The sequence below is a fragment of the Nycticebus coucang genome, chromosome 3 (genome assembly GCF_027406575.1).
Source record: "Nycticebus coucang isolate mNycCou1 chromosome 3, mNycCou1.pri, whole genome shotgun sequence".
NCBI classification, from domain to species: Eukaryota; Metazoa; Chordata; class Mammalia; order Primates; family Lorisidae; genus Nycticebus; species Nycticebus coucang.
In genome coordinates, this window is record NC_069782.1 from 130,091,293 (window position 1) to 130,118,987 (window position 27,695).

The 27,695-nt window shown below is 50.7% G+C and overlaps 3 protein-coding genes across 6 annotated transcripts; 2 read left to right on the forward strand and 1 right to left on the reverse strand.

Annotated features, from left to right (window-relative positions):
• Positions 1-328: 328 nt before the first annotated feature.
• Positions 329-16,814, forward strand: SEMA4G (semaphorin 4G). Of its 3 annotated transcripts, XR_008378726.1 has the most exons (16): positions 329-421; positions 3,381-3,885; positions 3,976-4,124; positions 4,382-4,444; positions 8,864-8,962; positions 9,077-9,170; positions 9,305-9,418; positions 9,619-9,788; positions 9,872-10,041; positions 10,271-10,415; positions 10,545-10,767; positions 10,986-11,101; positions 11,234-11,394; positions 11,580-11,641; positions 14,524-15,581; positions 15,716-16,814. XR_008378726.1 is itself a non-coding variant. In XM_053582955.1 (15 exons), exons 2-15 carry the CDS (start codon positions 3,762-3,764, stop codon positions 15,351-15,353), a joined length of 2,520 nt encoding a protein of 839 aa, XP_053438930.1. In that variant the 5' UTR covers positions 329-421; positions 3,381-3,761; the 3' UTR covers positions 15,354-16,814. The 3 variants fall into 3 exon arrangements, 1 of the variants encoding a protein (XP_053438930.1); XM_053582955.1 differs by having other exon boundaries at positions 14,524-16,814; XR_008378727.1 differs by lacking the exons at positions 329-421; positions 3,976-4,124 and having other exon boundaries at positions 3,768-3,885.
• A 596-nt stretch (positions 16,815-17,410) lies between these two features.
• MRPL43 (mitochondrial ribosomal protein L43) lies at positions 17,411-18,940 on the reverse strand. The gene is made up of 3 exons (XM_053582957.1): positions 18,727-18,940; positions 18,515-18,621; positions 17,411-18,427 (listed from the first exon to the last, which is right to left on the reverse strand). Exons 1-3 carry the CDS (start codon positions 18,855-18,857, stop codon positions 18,201-18,203), a joined length of 465 nt encoding a protein of 154 aa, XP_053438932.1. The 5' UTR covers positions 18,858-18,940; the 3' UTR covers positions 17,411-18,200.
• Positions 18,941-18,976: 36 nt separating this feature from the next.
• TWNK (twinkle mtDNA helicase) lies at positions 18,977-25,357 on the forward strand. Of its 2 annotated transcripts, XR_008378728.1 has the most exons (6): positions 18,977-20,872; positions 21,046-21,286; positions 21,518-21,625; positions 22,161-22,302; positions 24,117-24,833; positions 24,895-25,357. XR_008378728.1 is itself a non-coding variant. In XM_053582956.1 (5 exons), exons 1-5 carry the CDS (start codon positions 19,630-19,632, stop codon positions 24,420-24,422), a joined length of 2,040 nt encoding a protein of 679 aa, XP_053438931.1. In that variant the 5' UTR covers positions 18,977-19,629; the 3' UTR covers positions 24,423-25,357. The 2 variants fall into 2 exon arrangements, 1 of the variants encoding a protein (XP_053438931.1); XM_053582956.1 differs by having other exon boundaries at positions 24,117-25,357.
• Positions 25,358-27,695: the final 2,338 nt, after the last annotated feature.

Here is a 27,695-nt window from a genome sequence, read left to right on the forward strand (position 1 = left end):
GAAAGCACTCCCCACCCCCACACCGAGGACAGGTTTGCACGTTCCCAGCAGTAGGAAAGTCGCGGGAGTCCTAGGGTTACAGAGGCGGTGAGGGCAGTTATAAGCATGTGGAGGGAACGCTAGGGAGCGACATCAGGGCCACAGTGCCTAGAGGATGGGGAACGCCTGATAACCCGAGGACTACGTGTAAGCCTCGCTCTCAATCTCTTTTGTGCTAGAGTAGGGGGGCGTAAAGGTGGAGAACAGCGCCCTCCCCGCACCCCACCCATTCGGCCCCGCCTTCTAGGACCCCGCCCCACCTCCGGCTCCGCCCCCACTCCCCGCCCCGCCTGAGGCCTCGGCCCCTTCCTCCTGCAGCTGGTACTGTGGGGACGCCGAGCCGCGCGTCGCTGTCTCTATGGCCCGGGATCCGAACGCAAAGGTGAGGGAGGCGGGGAGTGCGAGCGGCAGCCGGGCCTGAGTCGGGGGGCGGAGGTCAGGCAAAGTCTTCCCCACGTCCATTCCACCCTCTAAGCTGTGCCAGGCCTTTCTCACCGCCAAGTCCCCTGGTCCTGCATAAAGGCTTTAGAGGGGCGCAGGCAGGCCTCGGGCCGCGCTGGGTGCAGACCAGCCACTATGGAGTCGGGGATCGGCGTGGGGAGGGGGCCGCGTGGCGAACAGTGTTCCCCAAGATCTGGGTCACGTCTCCCAGCGTTCGGTGGGATCGAAGGAGAGTTTGTCCTCGAGCTGCAGCAGTAGACTGACAGATTAGACCTGACGAAATGAGAGAACCGCGGACTGTCCAGGATGTTGGAGGGAGGCGGGCGGGTGTGGGGGGGTCTCTCAAGCCAGAAGAGACTGTCATTTTACTGGGCAGAGGGAGATACCGCCTCCAGGCATCTAGAGATGATACTCTAGGCAGGTAGACATCTGAGCTGAAGGTCGAGAACCTCCTGATTCCCCGTAGATAATGTTTGGAGAGTCTCCCCTCCCCAGTTTCCTCCCCCCTAGGATCTAATAGAGATCAGAGTTTAAAGCCTGGGCTGGCCCTCGGGAGAAACCCGAACTGTGGAACTCGGCGAGCCTCCTCTGCCCCAGCCCCCAAACGAGGAACTGGTGACCTTTCTGTGGTCCAAGGACCCCTTTTTCTCTCTTTCATATTCTACTCTCTCCACTGGGCTCTGGGAGTGTGGGAGTGTGGACTGGAGACCTTGAAACCCCTTTCCCGAGGAGCGGGGGGGGGGTGTAATGCCCCGCCCATTTAGTCTGCCCTCCCTCCCAACGCGTTAAATGGGGGCTGAGTGCTCCAGCCCAACTCCCCCATCCAGAGGTGCAGTATATATGGGGGTAGGGGCGTGCTAAGGGATGTGTTCCATTGCATCTTTCCTTTGCTGAAGCTAGGAGCCTCCTGTCTGGGTTAGTTACCTGCTCACCCCCTTGAAGAGCAGCCTTGACCCATGCACATCCATCCCATTTGAGCATTTGGGTCAGAAGCCTTCCCCATCACCACACACACTTGTAATCTGGCCTTAGAATTAGGATTTTCAGGAAGGGAGGTAGGGTTCTGCTCTGCAACTCACCCCACTGGATACTAGCAGCTTTCAGGCTTGCATTGAGAACTAGACCTCGTATGAATGTGTGCTGGTCTCTGCATGAATGTAATCATGTGTTTGACAACTCTGTAAACATACATGTACTTGACCCTTCTGTGAACATAACTGTGCCTGACCCCCGTATTAATGTGTTAGTGTGTCCTTACAAATACCTGTGTATGTGCAGGACCCTCCCATTGAAAGGTATATAATCCTTCACATAAACCCTCTCCTTGTCAATCTCAGGCTGTGTGACCTGCTGATTGGATGGGCATGTGAATATAACCTTATTTGTGAGTATGTATGACTATATGTGACCATGGCTCTCTATGTGAACGTATTTGTGCAAAGCTCCCTGTGAGTATGTATGTGAATGACCCGCCTGTGAATCCGTATGTTCACAGTCTTCCTTGTGTTTGCGTGTGTGCGTACCCATGTGTGCACATATCATCTTCCTCTGGCCCCACGTGACTCTTAGAGTAAACCTGCACTAGTGTGCCCCCTGCCCCACCCTGGGTGGTTCCTCTAACCTAGGGTGTGTTCCTAGCCACAGGCTCCCCCCTTTACACAAAGCAAATAGGAGGTCCCCAAGGTAAACAGGTGTGCCTACACAGTGAGGGGTGGGGCATGAGCAGCTTGTCTGCAGCCTCCTCTGCCCCAGCCCCCAAAGGAGGAACTGGTGACCTTTCTGTGGTCCAAGGACCCCTTTTTCTCCCTTTCATATTCTACTCTCTCCACTGGGCTCTACCTCTACAGTGCTGACCTTTGCCTCTTGAATAAGTTCTCCAGTTCCTGTTATCCTTCTGGCCAGCTCCTGATTCTTCCCCTCTCTTCAAGGCCAGAGAGTTAATATTTGACCTGGAGAGTAAGAGTGAAGCTCCAGGCACCCTCTGGTACTGATTGTGGGTGTCTGATGAGATGGGGTAGGTCAGGTCTCCTCCACACCTGGCCCAGCCCAGGAAACCTTCATGAGCCCCCCTCAGAGATCAGGAGACAGTTACAGGGTTAGGAGAAGCCTGCCAATGACCCCCACACCCATCCCCAGATGGCTGGCTACAGGGAGGGTACAGATTTTGGAAGTATCTCTAAGATGGGGAAGAGAGGGAGGACGGACCAAGAGCTCAGGGATCCCATTGTTTACCTTTTCCACGTTGCTTATGTCTCAAGCACCTGGCCTTACACATTAAAGCCTCCTGCACAGACACTGTATCTGTGCAGCCAAGGAGACCCTGATCTCCACGCTGGGGCTTGTGAGTGCCTGACTGCAGGTAGGGACAGGTGTGGATGCCTGTGCACCCCCTTGAGAGGAATGCCAAGAAGAAGTTATAATTAAAGATGAATTCCAGAAGGACCTCTCAGACTAACGAAAAGAAAAAACAAAGGGAAACAGGACAAAATAAACAAAGGCCCTTTAAGCGTCTGTGGTCAGGCCTTCCTGCATAAGGCACCCCCGCAGGCAGCCGGGCAGCTGCTGCCAGAGTTGAGTCTCACAGTTGGGAGGAGCTGGCATTCTCTCAGAACCTGACTCCACAAAGATGGGGGCCTAGCAGAGCTTCTGACTGGGCCAAAAGAAGGCTTTTACCTGGGGTTCAGCTTGGGGAAGCCTAGGATCTTATAAGGAGGGCAAGTTTCCCAGCCTCCTTCATCTGAGCAAAGGGATGGACACAATGACTGTGAGTCGGTTCTAGCGTGGGAGTTCTATGGAGGCTGGACCTCCTCCCTTCAGTGCCCCCTGAAGTTTGGGTAATGTCATTCATCTTCCACCCACACACAAATCAAAGAGCTTTTTTCCTGTTTTTTTTTCTTCAGAAAACAGACATCAGAAAACCAGGACTAACTCTGCTGTCAGGGGCAGGGTGACCCCATCGATAACCTACAACCCCTCTATAACTCCACAACCCCCTCTCACCATGGGATTTGTACTTGCTGCGGAAAGGCATGTGATCCATCTTTCCCTCTGACCTCTTAGCTGGGATTCCATGGCCACACAACCCTGTGATTCTATGTCCCCCCAATTTCAGGACCCCCCTTGGCCCCATGACTCCTTGACCCCATGGCCTTATGACCCCTGACCTTCCAAGTAACCTCCCTAGACTTTGGCCTCTGTGACTGTTCTTCCCATATCTCTCATCTGTGACTCTGGCCTTGGCTCCCCTTGGGGGTCTTTTTGGTCTGGGCCTTCCTAGGAAGATGTGCGGGAGGCTCTGGCCCCTCTTCCTGAGCTTCCTCACAGCAACTGCAGTGCCCGGACCCTTGCTGCGAAGACCATCCAGAGAACTAGATGCCACCCCTCGGATGACCATCCCTTATGAAGGTTAGACCTTCAACTTCAAAGGCAGTGGGAACATGGGCTGGGGGTCGGGAGGCACCCCAGAACTGGGCTCACTGCTCCTGCTCTCCCCAGAGCTCTCTGGGACCCGGCACTTCAAGGGCCAAGCCCAGAACTACTCAACACTGCTGCTGGAGGAGGCCTCACAGAGGCTGCTGGTGGGAGCCCGAGGCGCCCTGTTCTCTCTCAGTGCCCATGACATAGGAGATGGGGCTCACAAAGAGGTCAGCCCCTGGAACCTGGACTACCCAGAGGGTCTCCAGCCTCATCCAGCTCCATAGGACTTCAATTTCCCAGAAACCCTGCGAGCCTTCCATAGCTCCCTAGTCAGACAGCACTGCCCTTCCCAAACCATTGACGTCCCTGCATCCAATGCTACTCCTGAAATTCATCCCCATCCCAATTTCCCCAGCTCCCTAGGGTCCTATAGGTAATGAGCAGTGGGGCCAATGCATCAGCCCATTCCCTTTACCCCTACTAGATCCACTGGGAAGCCTCTCCAGAGATGCAAAGCAAATGTCATCAAAAAGGGAAAAACAACCAGGTATGTGATCTGCCCTGCCCCCAGCTCCTTTCCTCCTCCTTCCTTCTCTATCAGGGATGCCAGGGTTGGTGGGGAGACAGATGGGGAAGTACAGACCTACCAGTCCATCTCAGCAACCACAATATACATTATAAGTTTTACTGAATGACAGGCCCTGGGCACAGCACTTCTAATCAAACATCTGGTGACCTATTAGTTTGGCCTACAATGGCATCTTAATCCCCTCTGGGCTCCCAGATAATAATCATGATAACAATAAGTAACCTCTACATATGCTCCTCAACTTACAATGGGATTATGTCCCCCTAATCCCATTGAATCATCATAAGTGAGGGGCCATGTACTGCTGACTTAGCTATTATCTCAGCTAATTCTTATTGGGGGAGCAGGAATATGGTGTAGAAATCTCTGCTAACTTTAAAATAACACTAATAAGTAGAAGTATTCCCCATTTTACAGATGAGAAAAATGAGGCTTTGATTAAGAAATATAGCTCAAGTACCCAGTATTCCACGGAGGGGCATTTTGAAGTGTCAGCTCTTCTAGCTAAACAACAGGGTGTCTCTGGAGATCCCATGTCTGGCTATGTAACAGATCCATCAGGAGAGTTTTTTTAAAAATACACATTCCCAAGGCCTACTGGCCCCAGAACGTGATCCAGAGGATCTGCAATCATGTTGGGACAGCTGCGTTTAAAGAGGCATGTCCAGGAGAGTCTCTCAAAACTGCTTTTTAGCCTGGGAAAGAGTGAGACTCCATCTCTACAAAAAATAAAAAGTTAACTAGCTGGTATCCACCTGTGTCCCAGCTACTTGGGAGACTGAAGCAGGGGGACTGCTTGAAACCAAGAATTTGAGGTTGTAGTGAGCTATGATGACACTACTGCACTCTACCTGGGTGACAGAGAGAGACCCTGTCTCCACAAAAAAAAAAAAAAGCTACTTCTTGGTGCAGCAAGGGTAGAAAACAGGTGGTGAGGCAGGTGGAACCTAGATTGTGGTGGAGGGTCATAAATGTCCAGCTGGGAATTTGGGTTTTATTCTATAACAATGAGCACCCTTATACCCTCACAATACTTTACAGCAGTGTTTTTCAACCTTTCTTTTTTATCTCACAGTACATTTGAACTTATAGTTAAACTTTTGCAGCATAATTAAATTATACTTATCAAAGAAAAGAGTAAAAAAAAAAGAATATACTTACTGTGCTTAGAACTTCTTTTGAAAATAATTTAATTAATGATCTTTAATAATTTTCACGGGGGCCAGGCACAGTGGCTCATGCCTGTAATCCTAACACTCTGGGAGGCCAAGGAGGGTAGGTTACTTGAGCTCACGAGTTGGAGACCAGCCTGAGCAAAAACAAGACCCCATCTCTACTAAAAATAGAAAAACTGAGGCAAGAGGATTGCTTGATCCTGAGTTGGAGGTTCCTATGAGCTATGATGCCATGGCATTCTACCCAGGGCAATAGCTTGAGACTCTGTCTCAAAAACTAAAGAGGTGGTACCCAAAGCTCAGTCGGTAGGGCACCAGCCATATACACTGAGGCTGACAGGTTTGAACCCAGCCTGGACCAACTAAAATAACAATGACAACTGCAACAAAAAAATAGCCAGGTGTTGTGGCAGGCACCTGTAGTCCTGGCTACTTGGGAGGCTGAGCCATGAGAATCGCTTAAGCCCAAGAGTTTGAAGTTGTTGGGAGCTGTGACACCATGGTGCTCTACCCAGGGCGACAGTTTGAGACCGTGTCTCAAAAAAAATAAAAAAGAAAGAAGAAAGAAGGAAGGGAGGAAGGAAAGGAAGGGAGGGAACATTTTCACATTTTCATGGTACACCTAAGATCCTGTCATGGCACACCTGTGTGCCACAGCACAGTGGTTGAAAATCACTGCTTTAGAGTCTCTGAAACTGTGACTGTAATGTGCACATGAGTCACCTTACAGGGGCTAACTCAATAGGTCTGGAAAAGGGCCCAAGACTACAATTCTAAGAAGGTCACAGATGAAGCTGGTGCTGCTGGACCCCAGTCCATGCTTTGGGTAACAAGGTTTTAGGAGAACACTTCCCAAAGCATGATCTGAGGAACATTCCTTCTTTTTTTTTTTTTTGAGACAGAGTCTCACTTTGTAGTCCTCGGTAAGAGTGCGGTGGCCTCACAGCTCACAGCAACCTCAAACTCTTGGACTCAAGCAATACCTTTGCCTCAGCCTTCCGAGTAGCTGGGACTACAGGCGTCCGCCATGACACCCAGCTTTTTTTTGAGACGAGGTCTTAGTCTGGCTCAGGCTGGTCTCAAACCTATGAGCTCAGGCAATCCACCTGCCTTGGCCTTCCAGAGTGCTAGGATCACAAGCTAAGCCACCATGCCCAGCTTAGGAACATTTGTTTTTAAAAGAGGGGTTTAATGGCCTAATGGGTTTGGGAAGCGCTGCATGCTCAATGCCACAGTGCACAACAGCATCCTTAAGGTTTTGAAAAGTCCCCTAATAGGGTGGCGCCTGTGGCTCAAGGAGTAGGGCGCCGGTCCCATATGCCAGAGGTGGTGGGTTCAAATCCAGCCCTGGCCAAAAACCACAAAAAAAAAAAAGAAAGAAAGAAAGAAAAATCCCCTAATAAAGAAAGGTTTTACCAGGCTGGGCACAGTGGCTCACACCTATAATCCCAGCACTCTGGGAAGCTGAGGCAGGTGGATCACCTGAGCTGAGGAGTTCGAGTGAGACCCTGTCTCTACTAAAAATAGAAAAACTAGCTGGGTGTTGTGGTGGGTGCCTGTAGTCCCAGCTACTTGGGAGGCTGAGACAAGGATCGCTTGAGCCCAAGAGTTTGAGGTTGCTGTGAGCTATGATGCCACAGGACTCTACCCAGGGTAAAGCTCTGTCTCATTAAAAAAAAAAAAAGTTTTGCCCATGGTTTTCACACTTACTTGACCACAAAATTCCTCCCTGCTTTCCTTTTAAAAATGCAAACATCTGGCAGCACCTGTGGCTCAAGGAGTAGGGCGCCAATCCCATATGCCGGAGGTGGCGGGTTCAAACCCAGCCCTGGCCAAAAAACCACAAAAAAAAAAAATGCAAACATCTTGGAGAAACATCACTATAGGAATACTTATCTGACCCAAGCAATGGATGATTAGAATAGGGTGAGGCTGGGGGCAGGAAAACCAGTGAGGTCAGGGGCACCACATGGGTCAGAGGAAGGGGCCTGAGCAGGCAGGTAGAGTGGAGGAACAGATGCCGGGGCCTGCACCAGGAGTGGGAGTGGGAGGAGACAAAGAGGACTGTGTGAACTCAGACCCTGGATAACAATACAAAGAAATCAAGAGGGCAGCAGGTGAGGACATTTGGTGGGCAGAGAAGGCTAATGTGGCTGAAGCAGGAGGAGTGGGGCCATAGAAAGGGACAGGGACAGGAGCACATGGGACTCTATATTCAGGGCACTGGTGAGCCACTGCAGTGACATGATCTGGTTTACATTTTAAAAATATGCCTTGGAAAGCAGTTGGAGGGAAACAAAAGTATGTTATTGGTAGAATATCTCTGAAAGGAAAGACCAGACAATAGTAACAGCCATCTTCTTTGAAAGTGACCAGGGGCACAGAGATAAATGGGCAACTTTCTGTTTAGAGCATATCCCTTTGTACCTTTTTAATTTCATACTATGTGCATGTATTCCTCATTCATAAAGAGATAAAGTCATTTTTATGTGGTGGGGACTTAAGAGAGTGATGAGGTGCCACTGCAGTTGTCCAGGGAAGAGGTGATGGTAGTAATTTGGACTGGGTGGTGGTGGTGGTGAAGTGGATCACGTCAAGATAATGAATCTGTCATGGAGAGGAACTAGATGTGGAGGTAAAGGAGTGGGAAGCACCAAGGATGATTCTTAGATTCTGGAGTGAGTCGTAGGATGGATGGAGCAAGTGAGGTGGGAAAGACTGGACGAACAGGTTTAGGAAGGAAGATGCAGGTAAGGAAGGAGACAATACGCTTGTTTCTGACGAGGCAAGTGATGTGTCTCTGGGATATCAGGTGGAGAGAGAGCTGGAGCCTAGGGATAGATTGGATAGTATGATCCTGGGAGTAGGGGTCCAGGACAGTGGGGAGTTACTGAGGAGCTCCACGAGAGAAGTATCTCAGGGTGGTAGCATCCCAGGAACTCCTGAACTGGGGGTGGAGGGAACTGCAGGAGACACAGAAGTTGGCAGAGTGGTGTCAGGTAATCTGAGGGATACAGGAGAGAAGAGCATCATGTCACTGGGAAGCCAAGGACAGTGAGCTCCAGGGAATATTCTGTGTTCAGTGAGAAGATCCATGCAGATCTTGGAAAGAACTGTTGTCCTATGGATGGGGACAAGAGCCAATGGAGGCGGTCTCTAGCCAGGCACGGGGCTCACAGCATTTCCCCACCTCATACTACAGACTGAATGCTTCAACCACGTGCGGTTCCTACAGCGGCTCAACACCACCCACCTCTATGCATGTGGAACTCATGCCTTCCAGCCTCTCTGTGCTGCCATTGTGAGTTTACCTGCTCCTAGCCCTGATTGCTGATTCCTGACCCCAGACTAGTCTGACCTTGAGCCACCACCCCTGCCTGTCCTCAGAACTAATTGCTGGCACCTCATTCCCCAGGATGCCGAGGCCTTCACCTTGCCAACCAGCTTCGAGGAGGGAAAGGAGAAATGTCCTTATGACCCAGCCCGTGGTTTCACAGGCCTTGTCATCGGTGAGCAGGCCATTTGTCTACCATCAGTATGGTGCTTTTAGGACATGGAATTTGTCTCTAGGTCTAGCCACCAATGCATGTCATGTGCCCTGTCATATATGATATGTCTCATGCCTGGCTTGTCCCTGCCTCAGATGGAGGCCTCTATACAGCCACGCGGTATGAATTCCGGAGCATACCTGACATCCGCCGGAGCCGCCACCCACACTCCCTGAGAACTGAGGAAGCACCAATGCACTGGCTCAATGGTTAGGAGGATGAGGCACAGGATGATGGGGGGTAGGGGACTATTTTTTCATTCTTACTCCCTTGGGCAGCTGACCATCCCATCCCCAATCCCCCAGGTGAGCCTGTCCATTCCTGTCCTGTCCTGTGTGTTGCCAAGTGAAGGGTAAGGGTCTAGGAAGCATCCCCAGATTGTTTCAGAAGCCATTTGAACTGCCCACAGATGCTGAGTTTGTGTACTCTGTCCTCGTGCGGGAGAGCAAGGCCAGCACAGTGGGTGATGATGACAAAGTTTACTACTTCTTCACGGAGCGTGCCGCTGAGGAGGGCTCCAGCAGCTTCTCTCAGAGCCGAAACAGCTACCGTGTGGCCCGTGTGGCCCGAGTGTGCAAGGTGCATAGGGCTAAGGTTGGGGCACGAGTGTAGAGGCTGGACCTCTGACCCTGGCCACTAACCCTATGCCCCTACCTCTGCAGGGAGACCTAGGAGGGAAGAAGATCCTGCAGAAGAAGTGGACATCCTTCTTGAAGGCTCGTCTCATCTGCCACATTCCACAGTATGAGACACTACGTGGGGTCTGCAGCCTGGATGTTGACACCTCATCCCGTACACACTTCTATGCAGCCTTCACGCTGAACACACAGTGGTCAGTGGAGGGACAATGGGGAGGCAAAGAACAGGGGCTGAAGCAGAGGCCAAAGAGGAAATATGATCACTGTGGGGAAGGCTGGCTGGAAAGTGAGAATTTCAGGAGATGCTCTTTGGGCTTATGGCTGGGGTTGGCCAGGATGACAGTGGACTCCAGGCTGAGCATGGGTCAGGGGGCAGGCTTCACTCAGTGTGATTTGGCCCCCTCCCCTATATTGCTTCTCTAGGAAGACCCTGGAGGCCTCAGCCATCTGCCGCTATGACCTGGCCGAGGTGCAGGCTGTCTTTACAGGCCCCTACATGGAGTACCAGGATGGTGCCCGGCGCTGGGGCCGCTACGAGGGTGGGGTGCCTGAGCCCCGGCCTGGCTCGGTGAGTACCCAGGCCTGGGGCCATTGCCGAGTAAACAGAGCCCCTCGGAGGGGCAAGAGGGTGTGGCATTGTGGAGAGGGCAGGCAGGTAGTGGAGTCCTGAGGCTCACCACCCCTATCCCCACCACAGTGCATCACAGATTCATTGCGCAACCAAGGCTACAACTCATCCCAAGACTTGCCATCCCTGGTCCTGGACTTTGTGAAGTTGCACCCACTGATGGCTCGGCCTGTGGTACCCACACGTGGACGGCCCCTGCTGCTCAAGCGCAATGTGCGCTATACACACCTCACAGGGACACCCGTCACCACACCTGCTGGACCCACCTATGACCTGCTCTTTTTGGGAACAGGTGCTTCTGACCCAAATCCTTGATCCCTGTTGACCCTGATCAATAATGCTTCTAAATCCAATAATTGCTGCTATGAGTAGCCTGGAGTATCCAATGTCCTGAGAGTACTGCTACCAGCTGTCTCCTGCCCCCAACCTCATGTCTTCTGAGCTGTTCCCATTAGCCCTCACAGGGTACTCCCATTGTTGGGGTCTGACTCACTGCCCTTTCCATGCCAGCTGATGGTTGGATCCATAAGGCTGTGGTCCTGGGCTCTGGGATGCACATTATTGAAGAGACACAAGTTTTCAAGGAGCCCCAGTCTGTGGAGAATCTAGTTATCTCTCTGATGCAGGTAGCCCCTGATTTGTGACCCTTAATACAGCCTTGCTGGAATAGGCAGTGGGAGTGGGGAGGTTGGACAGAGGCTGTGTCTATAAGTAGGAATCAGGGGTATTGCTGACTGGCTGTCCTCTCTGGCTCCTAGCACAGCCTCTACGTGGGGGCCCCTAGTGGAGTCATCCAGCTACCACTGTCCAGCTGCTTCCGCTACCATTCCTGCTATGACTGCATCCTGGCCCGGGACCCTTATTGTGGCTGGGACCCCAGTACTCATGCCTGCCTGGCAGCCACCACTGTAACCAACAGGTCCCAGGGTAGCAGGTGGGAGGTGGTGGGAGGTGAGGGTCACATGTGGCCTGAGTGGAAGAAGAAGGCCTGCCAGCTGTTGGAGGAGGGGGAGCTAGTTATTGATAATAGTCCTATCAACCCTTTTGCTGGGGAAACTGAAGCCCAGATCCCCTTGTTCACGAATCCTGACCTTCTATCTCCAGGATAGCACTGATACAGGACATAGAAAGAGGAAATCGAGGCTGTGAGGGCAGCAGAGATACGGGTAAGTGACACTCATGAATGTGCAGGGGTCTAGCTATGTCTATCCTCTTCACCATTTACTATCATCAGTATGTGCATGTTTGTATTTGAGTGCCTGTGTGCCTTTGGTGAAGCTTACCCAGCACAGACCATGGAACAGAGGAAGTGTTTAACAAACATTTACTGTCCAAATGAATTAAAAGTGAGGAAACAGGTTCAATATGGGTAGAGTCTTCCCACTTCTGGAGCTTATAGCCAAGTGGAAGTGATGGAAGAGCAGATAGGCAATCAAATGATCACACAAATACTTATGCTTATAAATAATCACAACTGTGAAAAAGGTTCAAAGGGGTAATGGGTATTTCCCCCAAGATCAGATCAGATGACCAAACTGGTATCTAAAGCAAGAACGTGTGGGTCACTAGAAAAATTTTGAAACTGGCTTGGCACCCATAGATCAGTGGTTAGGGCGCCGGCCACATACACAGAGGCAGGAGGGTTCAAACCCAACTCGCTTGCTAAACAACAATGACAACTACAACAACAACAACAAAATAGCTGGGGGCAGCTCCTGTGGCTCAAAGGGGTAGGGCGCCAGCCCCATATGTCGGAGGTGGCTTATTCAAACCCAGCCCCAGCCAAAAATTGCAAAAAAACCCCAAAAAACAAAATAGCTGGGCATTGTGACGGGTGCCTGTAGTCCCAGCTACTAGGGAGGCTGAGGCAAGAGAATCACTTAAGCCCAGAAGTTAGAGGTCGCTGTATGTGAGCTGTAATGCCACAACACTCTACTGAAGGTGATATAATGGGACTGTCTCAAAAAAAAAAAAAAAAAAAAGCTGCATTAAGGTCCCTTATTTCACTTCCAAGAAATATAGCCATCAGCATCCTTTCTGATTCACCTGTGTAAGTTTCAACTTGCACAGCTTAACTATGTTGCTGGGAAGTCTCCGATTATTTCTGTCCATGTAGATTTCACATTTCTTACTTTCTGTGTACCTCATAACTTTTGTAATATCCCACATAAAAGTTAATAATCATAACTAAGATGTACTGAGTACTTAACTTTGTGCCAGGCACTGATCTAAATACTTCTACCCAACTCATTTATTCTTACAGCATTCCTAAGAAGGGTGCCTTTTTTCTTTTTTAAAGACCAGGTTGGAGATTTTATCTTCTATTTTTATTTTTTTACTTTTATGTGACTTTTTTTTTTTTCAGATTAATATGAGAGTACAAATGATGTTACAATGTTTGCATTTGTTAGGTAAAGTCCCTGTTGTAGTTGTGCCCCTCACCCAGGAGGTGTGCCTTATACCCTGACATTGTGCCCATTAGGTGAGAGCACACCGAGGTGCATTATTATTCCCATGAGGGACAAACCTCTCTGAGGCACAGAAATATAAGTAAACTGCTCCAGGTTATTCAGCTATTAAATAGGAGAGTAAGAATTGAAACCTGCCCACAAGCAGTCTGACTAAAGTTTGGGCTTCCAGGGCGGCGCCTGTGGCTCAGTCAGTAGGGCGCCGGCCCCATATACCGAGGATGGCGGGTTCAAACCCAGCCCTGGCTGAACTGCAAACCAAAAAATAGCCGGGCGTTGTGGCGGGCGCCTGTAGTCCCAGCTACTCAGGAGGCTGAGGCAAGAGAATCGCTGAAGCCCAGGAGTTGGAGGTTGCTGTGAGCTGTGTGAGGCCACGGCACTCTACCAAGGGCGATAAAATGAGACTCTGTCTCTACAAAAAAAAAAAAGTTTGGGCTTCCATAGCATAGTTGTTATGCTATCTCCTGTAAGTGGAAGGCACAGCATAGCACAAACGCAACCAAGCAGAAAGAACAACAGGCAAAAGGAGCTTGGTGTGTTTAAGCAACAGAATAGGCTTGAGAAGTGGCCAGGGACCATATTGAAAATTGGGTCTTTAGGCTCGGTGCCCAGAGCTCAGTGGTTAGGGCACTGGCCACATGCACCAGGGCTGGTGGGTTCGAACCAGGCCTGGGCCTGCCAAATAACAATGACAACAACAAAACAATAGCTGGGCATTATAGTGGGTGCCTGTAGTCCCTGCTACTTGGGAGGCTGAGGCAAGAGAATCGCTTAAGCCCAATAGTGGAGGTTGCGATACCACGGCACTCTACCGAGGGTGACATAATGAGACTCCGTCTCAAAAAAAAAAAAAAAAAATTAAAGAAAATTGGGTCTTTATCTGAAAAGCAGTAGGAAACCTCTGGAGAGTTTTAGGCAGGGGAGTGGCATGATTAAATGTGTGTTTTTTAAAGATCACCCCACTGATCTATTTGTTAGGTAAGGTCAGAGTGCGGGCCACAGTGGCTGGCAGTCATAGGAGAGAAGTGAACAGGTCTGCGTTAAGAGTCTAGAAACAGAATCTTGGTTAGTGTTGGCTACACAGGTGAGGAAGAAAGACTAGCAAAGCAGACTCCCAGGTTTCTGATTTAAGCAGCTAGGTAGCTGGTGATGCCATTCAGTGGTCGCACTACAAGGAAAGGACCTGGTGTAGCTTGGAAGTGCTTTGGCCTTACTGAGGTGCCCAAGAGACTTCACATGGACATATCCAGCACATGGCAGACATTCAAATCTGGCACTCAGAAGCAAGGTCTGTATTGGATGCAGAGATTAAGAGCCATTGGCAGATGGTTGGAATTGAAACCACAGGAGATGATAAGAACATGGAGAAAGAATGAAAAAAGGCCCAAGGCACTGCCTGCTTCCTGGAAAGAGCCACTGTGAACCTTACGCGGATGCATGAGCACAGAGTTCAGCTATCACTGTGATTCCAGATTCTGAGCTTGTTGTCAAGGACTTAGCAGTGAACAATTGGCTTGCCATCTCCAGTTCCCTTCCTGGGATGGGCAAGCATTGACTTCTTCCCTCTCCTCCCCTTCCAGGGCCACCACCACCACTAAAGACCCGCTCTGTGCTCCAGGGTGATGATGTCCTCCTGCCCTGTGACCAGCCATCCAACCTGGCCCGGGCCTTGTGGCTACTCAATGGGAGCATGGGCCTAAGTGATGGGCAGGATGGCTACCGTGTAGGTGTGGATGGGCTGCTGGTGACAGACACACAACCCAAGCACAGTGGCAACTACGGCTGCTACGCTGAAGAGAATGGCCTCCGCACCCTGCTGGCCTCCTATAGCCTCACAGTCCGGCGGGCCTCTTCGGCCCCAGCTCCGCAAGCCCCTGCCATGCCTGGGGCACAGCTGGCACCTGATGTGAGGATGCTCTATGTGCTAGCCATTGCTGTACTTGGTGGCCTCTGCCTCATCCTGGCCTCCTCCCTCCTTTATGTGGCCTGTCTGCAGGAAGGCAGACGAGGGCGCCGACGGAAATACTCACTGGGTCGGGCTGGCAGAGCAGGGGGATCTGCTGTGCAGCTGCAGACAGTCTCAGGCCAGTGTCCTGGAGAGGAAGATGAGGGTGACAATGGGGAGGGGGCTGGTGGCCTGGAGGGCAGCTGCCTCCAGATCATCCCTGGGGAGGGAGCCCCAGCCCCACCACCCCCACCACCCCCACCACCCCCGGCTGAGCTGACCAATGGGCTGGTGGCTCTGCCTAGTCGGCTGCGAAGAATGAATGGCAACAGCTATGTGCTCCTGAGGCAGAGCAACAATGGAGTACCAGCAGGGCCCTGCTCCTTCACGGAGGAACTCAGCCGCATCCTGGAGAAGAGGAAGCACACGCAACTTGTAGAGCAGCTAGATGAGAGCTCTGTTTAAGGGCAGCCTACCAGAACAAACACTGTTCCAAGCCAGCCTGTCTACCTGGGGCTGGGCCACTGCCTTCCCAACACAGCCCCCCTTCCTTCACACTCCCCACTCCTTACCCTTCTCCCAACATTTTAGTGTCCCTGTAGGGCTGGCCTGAGTCAGGCCTAGCCAAAGCCCCTTCCTCAGTCTCCACAGACCCACATGTGAGCAGCCCAGGCCCATCGGTGCTCCTCAGAGGTAGGTGCTCCCTCAGGACTAGGTGCTCTGCAGACCCAGACCCAGTTCCTCTCCCCTTAACCGACACACTTGGGAGGAGAGGACTCCATCCTGCTGTCCCATTCATCTGCCCAAACCCTTTCTCTTTCTCCTAGGCAGGGCTCTGCAGGTCCAGATGGCCTCAATGTCATCACCCTCTGCATGGCCCTGTGTGTTGGATGGTCCTGAAGCCAGACAAGACCTCTGTCAGCCACTTGAGCCCTGCATACATGTGCACATGGAATAATGTTTATCAGCTGGGCTGCAGTGTTCCCACCCCCATCTTCTCCTGGTACATTCTTGTTTTCATCCCTTCTTCTTGTCACATCCCATTCTAGTCCTCTTCCCCACTCCCAGCTCCACGTGGTGACCTCTTTGACAAAAGCTTGGCAAGAGGCTGGCCTGGGGAGGTAAGCCTGCATTGTTCTCCTCTTCTCCCTTTCTATACAGCTCTTGTGAGTCAGCCTCCCTACTCCCTTTGGTCATTCTCAATAGAGACAGACCTCCAGGCATGTCCCTCCCCCACACACATGTGGTAACACAAACTTGTATCACACATGTGCTTACATTTCCACCCACATGCACTTTCTGAGCCTCCCCTTGCCACCATGGACCCGTCTGTCGGGTTTGGTCCAGGGACATTTCAAAGGGAGATCCTCCTCCTATTTAGCTGTCCTCACAGACCCTTCCCCAGGACGGATGACCAACACTGCACTCGATGAGCCAGCCTCCCTTTGGGGGACTAACCATTTGCTTCCCCTAGACTACAACAGGGGAAGTGAGGAAAGATCTGATGTCTCAACTGGCTCATGAAGCCCGTTCTTGGAACTATGCAAAGGGCAGAGGCTGGGAGTTTGGATGCTTGGCTCCCACCCCTGTCCTACCTCACCGGGGCACTTTCAAGGTCCAGGGGCCTCTGCTGTCTCTAGGCCTATATGGGACAATCAATCTTGACTGAGTTCTCCCTTGCCCTTTGGATGAGGATGACTTATTTTTGTAGCTGAGAACGTGGAATCCCACGGGTTTTTACTGCCCTTCCACCAGCCTCTCCCACCTCCACCCCACAATGAATGTATTTATTGCGAGAATGGCTATACTTCTTTAGGAATGCCCCCACTCACCACCCAGGTGGGTGGAAGAGGCATGTGACAGAGTGGGGAGCCTGGGCTCAGCTCCTCCCCCCATGTTGGTTAATAAATACCCTCTTTCCCCACAGCTGTAAGTAGTCTGCTTGGTCTAGACTAGCCTACTCCCATCACCAGGGGACAGGCTCCTGAGCCAAGAGAAGGTGCTGCAGTGATTTCTGCATCCAAGGTTGGCTCTGCTTCCCCATAATACCACTTGCTAAGGAACTTGGGATCCTCAGCTTCTGTCCTGGGCAGGCACATGGTCCCTTTTATTAAGGCTCACACTAGTCACTGATCATGGTGATAGGGCATGATAAAAAAGAAAAATTACATTTCAAGAATTCATACAAGAGTTTATAGATTTTTACTTCCTGACTCTTATTTCTTCCCCACCCATCCCTTTTTAAAACTAAGCTTAGGGGCGGTGCCTGTGGCTCAGTCAGTAAGGTGCTGGCCCCATATGCCGAGGGTGGCGGGTTCAAACCCGGCCCCGGCCAAACTGCAACCAAAAAAAAAATAGCCGGGCGTTGTGGCGGGCGCCTGTAGTCCCAGCTACTTGGGAGGCTGAGGCAAGAGAATCGCTTAAGCCCAGGAGTTGGAGGTTGCTGTGAGCTGTGTGATGCCACGGCACTCTACTGAGGGCCATAAAGTGAGACTCTGTCTCTACAAAAAAAAAAAAAAAACTAACTTAGAACATAATCATTTATCTCTTCTCCTTCTCTTCTTCAAGAAGCTTTTCAGAGCACCCACCCACTAGCCCAAAGGAAAACACGGATTCATTTCTGTACAAAGAGGTGCCTAGAGAAGGGGAGTTCTGCAGCCGGGATCAGGGAAAGCTTGTTACCAGGGATGTGTTCTGAGAATCATTCCCTCCAGGGGTCAGGCCTATATCAATCATATGGCTGTTGATATTAACCATCCCAAAGGAATGTTATATATTCTACTAGTCTTAGAATAATGAAAAATGGCTTTTATGCTTAGAATATGCACGTTTTGAAATAAGACATCAAGCATGACTGCAGGTCAAGTTTGTTAACCTAAGTTTTCTAATCTGTACACAGTCACACAAAATGCATAGCACAATGCCAGGCTCACAGCACAGAACTAGCTCTCTCTAGCTCAATGGTTGTAGCAGCAAAACCAGCAGAGATTTTTCAAAAGCCAGCCATGACACTCCTTATTGTGTTTTGAGATCACTATTATTAATTTGGATTTCAGAAAACAAATCCTTGAAGGTTCTCTCAGCTCATGTTTCAGAGATGTCACTGGTTAAGAAGTAGAAGTGAGCACTGGAAAGAAAACAGGCAGCTCTTCTTTAATCCAAACAATACCTCTGGCGTCAACTTCTCGTTTGGGTGGGTTCCATTTGTCTGCCTAGGGTTGGAATCCCAAAGAGGAAGAATCAGCTCTACTGAAATAAAGGTCCATAGCCTGGGGCTGTAGGTGGTGGGACAACTCTTCACTGTGCTTGCACCTATTCTGAGGCAGGATCCGGGACCTCTCGGGGGCGTAGCCCGCCAAACGTGGTTGATTTGTTGGTGAAGGGGTGCCACTGGCCCTGGATGCTAGGGTTGTCTGTGTGGAAGGGCTTGCGGATGCGGATCACCTCCAAGCCGGACTGGTTGGCCAGCTTCTGCACGAGCGTCACGATCTCCTCCACCGACTTGCAGTGGATGCTCTCCTCGCGCACAGCCCCGTTAACTGCAGGAGGGAAGTGGGGAGTGAGTGGAAGGCGGCTAGCGGGACGAACCCGATCCTGCCCTCCAGCCCTAGCCCAGCCCCACTCACGGTATTCTGCCACTACTCGGGGCACGCAACAGGGCCGCGTGTTCACATATATCACGACTCCAGGGTTCCGTCGGGCAAAGTCGGTCACCTCCTGTTCCACGAACTCCCTGAGGAACCCGAGACTGGTCAGCACTGTAACCCGTGACCTGGGGCGACCTCCGCTGGTAGTCGTTACTATCCCCGCTCCCGCCCGCGCACCTCCCCTAGCTCACCTGGCACCGCGGGACGAGGCCCCGTCGCGGCTGAGGGTGAAGCTGAGACGCTGCAGTTGCTGCACGTAGCGACCCAGTCCGTTGTGGAGGACACTGGCCAAGAAGCGACTCGAAGTCCCGCGTCCAGTCATAACTACAGATCAGAAGCTGCGGATCCAAGAGGTGAAGCGTGGGGGGGCGGGACTAAACCTCAGGCTTCCGGTTCCGGGACATCCGCTCCCGCGGAGTTTTGCTTCCGGGGTCAAAGCGAGTGGCGCGTTCGAGTGACACATGCTGCGGTAGAGGGGAGAGACTGCAGTGGTGACACCGGACCTGAGCCGCAGATCTCCTAGTGTAGAGCGGAGGAAAGGCGCGCAGTGGGCACTCCTGTGGGCTCGGAGATCGGCAGGCGTCAGGCAGTGGCGCCCTAGGCATACGGAGGTCCCAATGAGGGAAGGAGCAGCGAAGAGGGTAGCTGTGAGGCCTAGAGCAGGACTACAAAAAGGATGCAGATGGCTGTAGAGATGAGGGCCGCGAGGAGATTCTGGGAGGCTACAGTAGAGGTGAGGAGATGATATACAGAAACCGTATCAGGAAGGAACTGTTTAGAGTTCTGTAGATAGTCGTAAAGGTGTGATGGTGGTGGAGAGAAACTGTAAAGGACCACAGAGGTAAGGGAGCCATTTTGGAGGATCATACACATGAAAGGGTGATGTAGATGGGCATAGATGTGAGGTAGCAGTGAGAGGGCTGAAGAGAATCCAGGGGGTGTTTATGAGGAAGAAGTTTGAGGGGAGAAAGAAGCCACCTAGAGTGAGCTTTGTAGAGTGTCGTGTGGAGCATCCTTAAGGCCTGACCTCATGAAGATGTCCGAACCAGGCACCTAAGGCTTTTCAAGTAGTGACTTCCTACATTTGGCTAGGAATGTGGGTCCTTTTCCGAGGTGGGTACCCCCTCCGTATCTTGCTACCCCTTCGTGGGGTGTGGATGGGTCGGAGGGGCCTGCCCCGAAGCTTGGTCCCAGCCCCTCCTCGCAGACGGTACAGAAAGGAGGCTCTCCCAGCCTTGGAGGTACCAGCATTGCCTGTAACTGCAACTGAAATCCGCCAGTATTTGCGGGGGCATGGGATCCCCTTCCAGGATGGCCACAGCTGCCTGCGGGCACCAAGCCCCTTTGTGGAGTCTTCACAGCTCAAAGACCAGGCTGGTGTTACCACTTCCTTCAGCCTCTTCATTGACAAGACCACGGGCCGCTTTCTCTGCATGACCAGCCTAGCAGAGGGGAGCTGGGAAGACTTCCAGGCCAGTGTGGAGGGGCGAGGGGATGGGACCCGAGAGGGGGTCCTGCTTAGTAAGACCCCAGAAGCTGAGGACATTGAAGAGGTCCAGAGGATCTGGGACCGAGCCGTACCTCTCTGGGAGCTTCCTGACCCAGAAGAAATACAACTGGCTCGTACAATGTTTGGCCTTAACAAGGTCACAGATGACACTCTCAGGCGTTTCAGTGTGCGGTATCTTCGGTCTGCTTGCAGCCTGGTCTTCCCTTGGTTCTACCCTGGGAGCTGGGGATTACGAGGCCTGAAGCTACTAGGGGCTGAAGGCCAGGGGGAGGGAGTGCACTACATACAGACCACCATTCCCCATCCTGGTGCCTATCACAATCTGTTTGGATTGCCATTGATCAGTCATCGAGATGTTGAGGTGGTACTGACAAGTCGTGAGCTTGACAGCCTGGCCTTGAACCAATCCACAGGGCTGCCCACACTTGCTCTACCCCGAGGAACATCCTGCTTACCTCCGGCCTTACTCCCTTACCTTGAACAGTTCCGACGTATTGTGTTCTGGTTAGGGGATGACCTTCGGTCCTGGGAAGCTGCCAAATTGTTTGCCCGAAAACTGAACCCCAAGCGATGCTCCTTGGTGCGGCCTGGGGACCAGCAACCCTGTCCCTTAGAGGCCCTGAACCGAGGTTTAAATCCTTCTCGTATTCTTCGTTCTGCCCTGCCTGCCTGGCACAAGTCCATTGTGTCTTTCCGGCAGCTTCGGGAGGAGGTGCTAGGAGAACTGTCAAATGTGGAGCAGGTAGCTGGTGTCCGCTGGAGCCGCTTCCCAGACCTTAATCGTCTCTTGAAAGGGCATCGGAAGGGCGAGCTGACGGTCTTCACAGGTAACCCTTTGGGAAATCACTGCCTAGGGTAAAGAAACAGAGGATCAGATGACAAAAACATGAGTTTGGGCTGTGAAAATGTCAAGAAGGGGGTTTCTGAAGCCCTAACCTGGGTCTTGGTTTCAAGAGTGGGACTTTCTCCTCACCCAGGTTTGTGCTTCACCCCTCTGCAGGGCCAACAGGCAGTGGAAAGACGACATTCATCAGTGAGTATGCCCTGGATTTGTGTTCCCAGGGGGTGAACACACTGTGGGGTAGCTTTGAGATCAGCAACGTGAGACTAGCCCGGGTCATGCTGACACAGTTTGTTATGGGGCGGCTCGAAGAGCAACTGGACAAATATGATGAATGGGCCGACCGATTTGAAGACCTGCCCCTCTATTTCATGACTTTCCATGGGCAGCAGAGTATCAGGTAAAACCCCCACCACCAATTTCAGCCACTTTGCATTTCTGAACAGATCCCAGCACTCAGGAACTTTGGTTCTTTTCCCAGCTCCAGAGGAGACTCCTAAGTCTTCTTAGACCGGTTTGGGAGGACAGAATGAATGGCCACAAGAGTTTTTAGGGTGCTAGCTCTTCTGCCTGGGATGGTCTGGAAATGGCTTATAATTAACTCAGATTCATTGCTCTCACCCCTTTCCAGAACTGTAATAGACACAATGCAACATGCAGTCTATGTTTATGACATTTGTCACGTGGTCATCGACAACCTGCAGTTCATGATGGGCCATGAGCAGCTGTCCACAGACAGGTGACATTCCTCTTGTATAGCTTGAACCCCTTGAACACGCATGTCTTAGGCCGCTGGCCTCTGGGCACCCACACTGTACTCCTTATTTTCTGAGATGTGTACAGGTACATACCACCCCACATATATGGAGGTATGGGGTGTGGCAGTAGGAAATAAGGACAGGGACTTGAGTGAGTTTTTGGGTGAGACACAATACCTCACACCTGTGATCCTAGAACTCTGGGAGGCTGAGGTGGGTGGATTGCTGGAGCACAGGAGTTCAAGACCAGCCTAAGCAAGAAGGAGACCCTATTTCTACACACACACAAAAAAAAAAACTAGCTGGGCGTGTGGCAGGTACCTGTAGTCCCAGCTTACTTGGGAGGCTGAGATAAGAGGATCACTTGAGCCTGAGAATTTGAGGTTGCTGTGAGCTATGATGATGCCACTGCACTCTAACCTGAGCAACAGAGTAAGACTGTCTCAGAATAAAAAAGAATACATGTATGTTCTTGTCCTTCTATGTCTGATAACCTCTTTGTGTTCTTGGGGACAGGATTGCAGCTCAAGACTACATTGTTGGGGCCTTTCGGAAGTTTGCAACAGATAGTAGCTGCCATGTGACACTGGTCATTCACCCTCGGAAAGAGGATGATGACAAGGAACTGCAGACAGCATCCATCTTTGGCTCAGCCAAAGTGAGTAGCCTTTAGAGAACATCAAGTTTACAAGAGTAGAGGAGGTGGCCATCATTCAGGCTAAAATCATGTTGGGAAAAGTTTGAGGAGAGGTACAGTAATCCTCATTTTTAACAAGCCTGGACTCCCCTTCTGGAAAAGCCAAGAGGCAGTGCCTTTGGGCCCATCACACAAGGAATATGAGGACTGACAGTTAAGTTCACAAAGTCATCCTACAAAATGTGCTACATATGTCATCGCTGAATATCACAATAGTCACCTTTGAAGTACTCCCCTTGGGAAGCTATGCACCAATGCCAGCACCTAGTCCACCCTACAAAGCAATATTGGAACTCCTTTTCTATAATGGCCATCAGAGCTGTTGTATCAGGTCTGACAGTTAAGTTCACAAACTTTGCCACCATGTGCGCTTACATTGGCAGCACTGTACAATATACTCAGTAAGGTTTCATAACCTTGGTATATCAGTGTCTCACAGTGGTGTTTGTGTTGACGTGTGCCAGTATCTTGCTGAGTGGTGTTCATTGTTGCACTGTTTTGTGTGCCATGTGATGACAGATCTGATGGTGATTCTAGAAAAAGAATTCCAAAATTGCTTTGAAGTCTGGACTAGGTGCTGGTGTTGGTGCATAGCTTCCCCAGGGGGGTCTTTCGAAGGTGACTATAGTGATGTTCAGCAATGAGGTATGTAACATGTTTTCCTAGGATGAGTTCTCAAACTTGTAATATGTGTGCTAGGAATATAAAGGTTGATAATAGTTGGTCCTTTGCTCTCCAGGAGCTTACACCCTCTAGTGGGGGAAATAATGAGACAGTAATTGCAACTCAGTGTTATAAGAGCTATGATAGACAGCACAGGTATTTGGGAAACAAAGAGAAAAGATATGAGTCAGCCTGGTATACCTGGGGAGACTTCCCAAAGGAGGTATCGGCAAAGTTGAGTTGAGGTTTGGCAGAACATAGGCATTCGATAATCACATAAATGGGAGATCCTTCTGGGCATTAGGTATTAGATAATCACATAAATGGGAGATCCTCCAGCCCTATCCTGGAGTTTACAGTGTTACACTGAGCACCTATTGCATTCCAGACCTGGGCCGAGCACAGGGACTTAAAGACAAGGAGCACAAACTATGTGCCACATAGAACAAACATGGAGTTGGGAAAGAAAATCATGCAGAAGTAAAAAAAAAAAAAAAACAATGGCACTTCCTTTACTTCAGAGGATCAAGAATGGTCTTTCTGGGCGGCGCCTATGGCTCAGTCAGTAAGGCGCTGGCCCCATATACCGAGGGTGGTGGGTTCAAACCTGGCCCTGGCCAAACTACAGCAAAAAAATAGCTGGGCATTATGGTAGGTGTCTAGTCCCAGCTACTTGGGAAGCTGAAGCAAGAGAATGGCCTAAGCCCAGGAGTTGGAGGTTGCTATGAGCTGTGATGCCATGGCACTCTACCAAGGGCAATAAAGTAAGACTCTGTCTCTACAAAAAAAAAAGAATGATCTTTCTAATAAAGTGTGACATTTGGAGTGAGACCTGAATGACGGGAAGAAGCTGAGATGAGTGGGGTGGCCAGCTGTGGAGGAGGAGAGGGAACAGCATGTGCAAAATCTGAGACAACAGTAAGCTTTTCAGGGATTTGAAAGATGTGGGTGGCCTCAGCATTGTGGTCAGTAGTTCATGGAGCTTTGGTGATGTAGGGGAAGTACTTTTCCCTTTCCCCATTCTTACCACTTCTCCCTGCACCCTCAACCTTCCTTTCTGTTTCACTTATACATCTTCTTACTCATGCCTCCTTCTGCCCCCTTTCCCTTAGGCAAGCCAGGAAGCAGACAACGTTCTGATCCTGCAGGACCGGAAGCTGGTAACCGGCCCAGGGAAACGGTATCTGCAGGTGTCCAAAAACCGTTTTGATGGAGATGTAGGTGTCTTCCCACTTGAGTTCAACAAGAGCTCCCTCACCTTCTCCATCCCACCCAAGAGCAAGTCCCGGCTCAAGAAGATCAAGGATGACAATGGACTAGTGGCCAAAAAGCCATCTTCTGGCAAAAAGGGGGCTACACCCCAGAACTCTGAGACATGCTCAGACCTGGCCCCCAATCCCTCCAAGCCTTCACGGTGAAGGCTGTGTACAGATGGTAGCTGACATGAGCCTGATAGGACAGATTGGGGCATAGACTCTCTTGTCCCTCTGCTAGGGTGCCTCTGTCCTGTGGTTCTGAACTACAGGCCCTTCTTAGTCTGAGTGGTCCTAACCTTAGGCAGGGTTCCATAGTGAGGAAATTCAATTTAGCAAATATTTGAGAACCTACTATGTGTCAGGCTTTGTTCAAGTCCTAGGTACCCAGCCAGCAGAGAAAAGACAAAGTCTCTGTTTCCATATAAACTGCATTCTGGGGGAAGAGACAAGCAAGTGACGAATAAGCACAACATAGTTTTAGTTGGTGAAAATGCTACGAACAGAGTAGTAATGTGATAGAGTGCTTGCAGATAGTTTAGATGAGTAGTCTAAAAAGGTACCTTTGAGCAGAGGGTATGTGAGCTGAGATGCTTACATGGCTTCATTCCTACTTCTTTAAGAAGTAGGAATGAAGCCATGTAAGCATCTCTCCAGGCAGAGAAGTAAACACAGAGCCCTGAGGTAAGTATGAACAAGTCAAATTTGAGGCTGTGAGTTCAAAGCACCCTAAATCTGGAGGGAAGTAGACTTCTTGCCAAAACTCCAGCCGCACTATTGAGACCCAAAGGGTGACATAGTGGGTTCCAAGCCCTTCTGCTCCCCACATTGTAGAGCCTGGCATAAGGTAGCACTTGCTAGAATTGGATCCTAGGTATTTAGCCCTATAATCTCAGGACTTCAAAAGGTGGGAGCTACCTCCTGCTGGGCTGCTTGGCCATGGAGCCATGGAAGAAAGCTGTGAACCCAGAGTGCCTGCCCCCTGTACACTAATTCCATTGTATGCTGCATCAGACAGACAGCTGTCATTAAGACTTTTTGTAGAGCCTTTTCCAGTTTTACTGAAAAAAGTATTTTTTCCATTGCCTTTGTTTGTGTGCTTTTTCCCATTTGTCCACCAGGTGTCTCCTCAGTCTGTAACTGGGCTTTCCTCTCCCAATTGAGTCCCCTCCCCCACTTGTAGCCTTTGAGCTATGGGCTGCCAAGGAAGCAGGGACATTAAAGGGCCTGCACACCCCCATCTCTGCCTTACATCTCTTCATGGCCTAGGGGAGACAAGATGGTGTGTCCTCATCCCTAACTTCCCTGAGGAGCTCCATGTGATTCCTGGCAGAGGTGTGGATCACTGGGCCACATGCCCAAACCCTGCCTGACCAGCTGTCCCTCTGTGATGTGAGCTGCTTCCCTCCTTCTGTACTTTCTCCATGTTTTTCTCATGTTAATGTGTGTGGCAACTCCTGGGGATTTGTTAAAAATGCAGAACCCAGGCCCTACTCCTCCCTCTCCACCCCACCCCCATCCTGCCGCACAGACTACATATACGTTTCTAATCCTGGAGGTGTGGGGAGGGTGCAGTAATCCTCATCTTTTTTTTTTTGGCTGGGCATAGTGGATCACATCTGTAATCCTAGCACTCTGGGAGGCCCAGGTGGGTGAATTGGTTGAGCTCAGGAGTTCCAGACCAACCTGAGCTACAGCAAGACTATCTCTAAAAATAGTCAGGTGTTACGGTGGGTGCCTATAGTCCAAATTGGAAGGCTGAGGCAAGAGGATCACTTGATCCCAAGAGTTTGAGGTTCCTGTGAGCTACAACACCATGGCACTCTACTGAGGCTGACAAAGTGAAACTGTCTCAAAAAAAAAAAACAAAAAAACAATCCTTGGAGGAGATTTTGATGTAGGTGATTCAGAGACCCTGTCAGAAATATTCCAAAATGGACTGGGCATGGTGGCTCATGCCTGTAATCCTATCCTATGACTCTAGGAGGCTGAGGCAGGTAGATCACCTGAGCTCTGGAGTTTGAGACCAGCCTGAACTATACTAAAAATAGAAAAATAGCCAGGGTCATGGTGGGTGCCTGTAGTCCCAATTACTCTGGAGGCTGATGCAGGAAAATTGCTTGAGCCCAAGAGTTTGAGGTTGCTGTGAGTTACGATGATGCCATGGCACTCTACCCAGGGTGACAGAGTGAGACTCTGTCTCCAAAAAATATATATATATATTCCTAAATGATGACACTTTGTCATTGCTCTTCCTCTGATATCCTAAAGTCTCAATTTACCTTTGGATTTGCCTGAAAGAATAGTGAGGATGCACGTTGTTCTGAGGGGACTGTGAAGAAGCCTTTTGCAGAGGTTGGTGGAAGTTTTCCTGCTCACTAGAAGGAGGGCTGCCTTGTCAGTCTTCATGTCAATCTGAGAAGAGACTTCTGGGACCCTGTGGAACGGTCTGCAGTCTCTGGTCTATGTATGTGAGAACTGTAGCCACAAACATCTCCTGAAACAGACCCTGGAGCAGAACTGCTGCAAAGCCATTCTCTGTGCACAAGAACCTGGGGGTGGGGATAGCTCCTACAGGGCCTCCCTTCTTGGGGGTCTCTTCCAGACTGGCTGGAGCCAGGCCTCCCTAATCCTGCAGTAATCATTCCCAGCCCCTGGCTGGCCTAGGCCTCATCCAGGGTTTTTGTAATATTGAATGTCAGCCATGCCTTCCAGATGCACACACCAGATCACTACCCATAAGGATGTGGGTTCTACATTCTGGTCTCCCTAGAATGGCTGGCATGTTCTCAGGAAATCCTTTAGGGGTTCTCAGTAGTGGACCTTTGTGAGGTCTCTGTGAATTAGGGGTAGAAGGATAGACACAGACTTGGCTGTTTGTCTTACTCCACCCTCCTAGTAGACACCCCCACACAGCACAAACCAGAATGATGAGACAGAAGGGGAAGCTAATACATACCCCGGACCACACCCCTTGTACAAACACTCCAGACCTGCCTTAAATTCTCCAGGTCAAGATCTGGCCCAAAGTATGTTCAGGAATCCCTGGAGCCTAAAAAGCAGTGGGGGAATCCCTAGGACCTATGTAAATTACCTGGACAAGACTGGTAATCTGCCTATGTCCAACTGGATGTTAAGAACCTCCATAAGAGCCCAGGAAGGGCCTGGCTAAGCCGGGTCCAGGTGGATTTGCCACCGTGTTCTCAGATTTACAGTGTCTATGTGTCACACTTGACTGTGAGGGGGAAGCTTTAGTCTTCCAGCAGCTTCTTCTCTATTGTGTATATGTCTGAGAAGAAATAGCTCACCAAGATCTCCTGCAGCCAAGTAATTCAGGCTGCAAATATGGCCCAGATACCTGCAGACCTGCACCTTTCCACAGGCTGTTTGTCTTGAATGCCATGGAGGGAGGGAGCCCTTGGTGCCTCCTTGCAACAC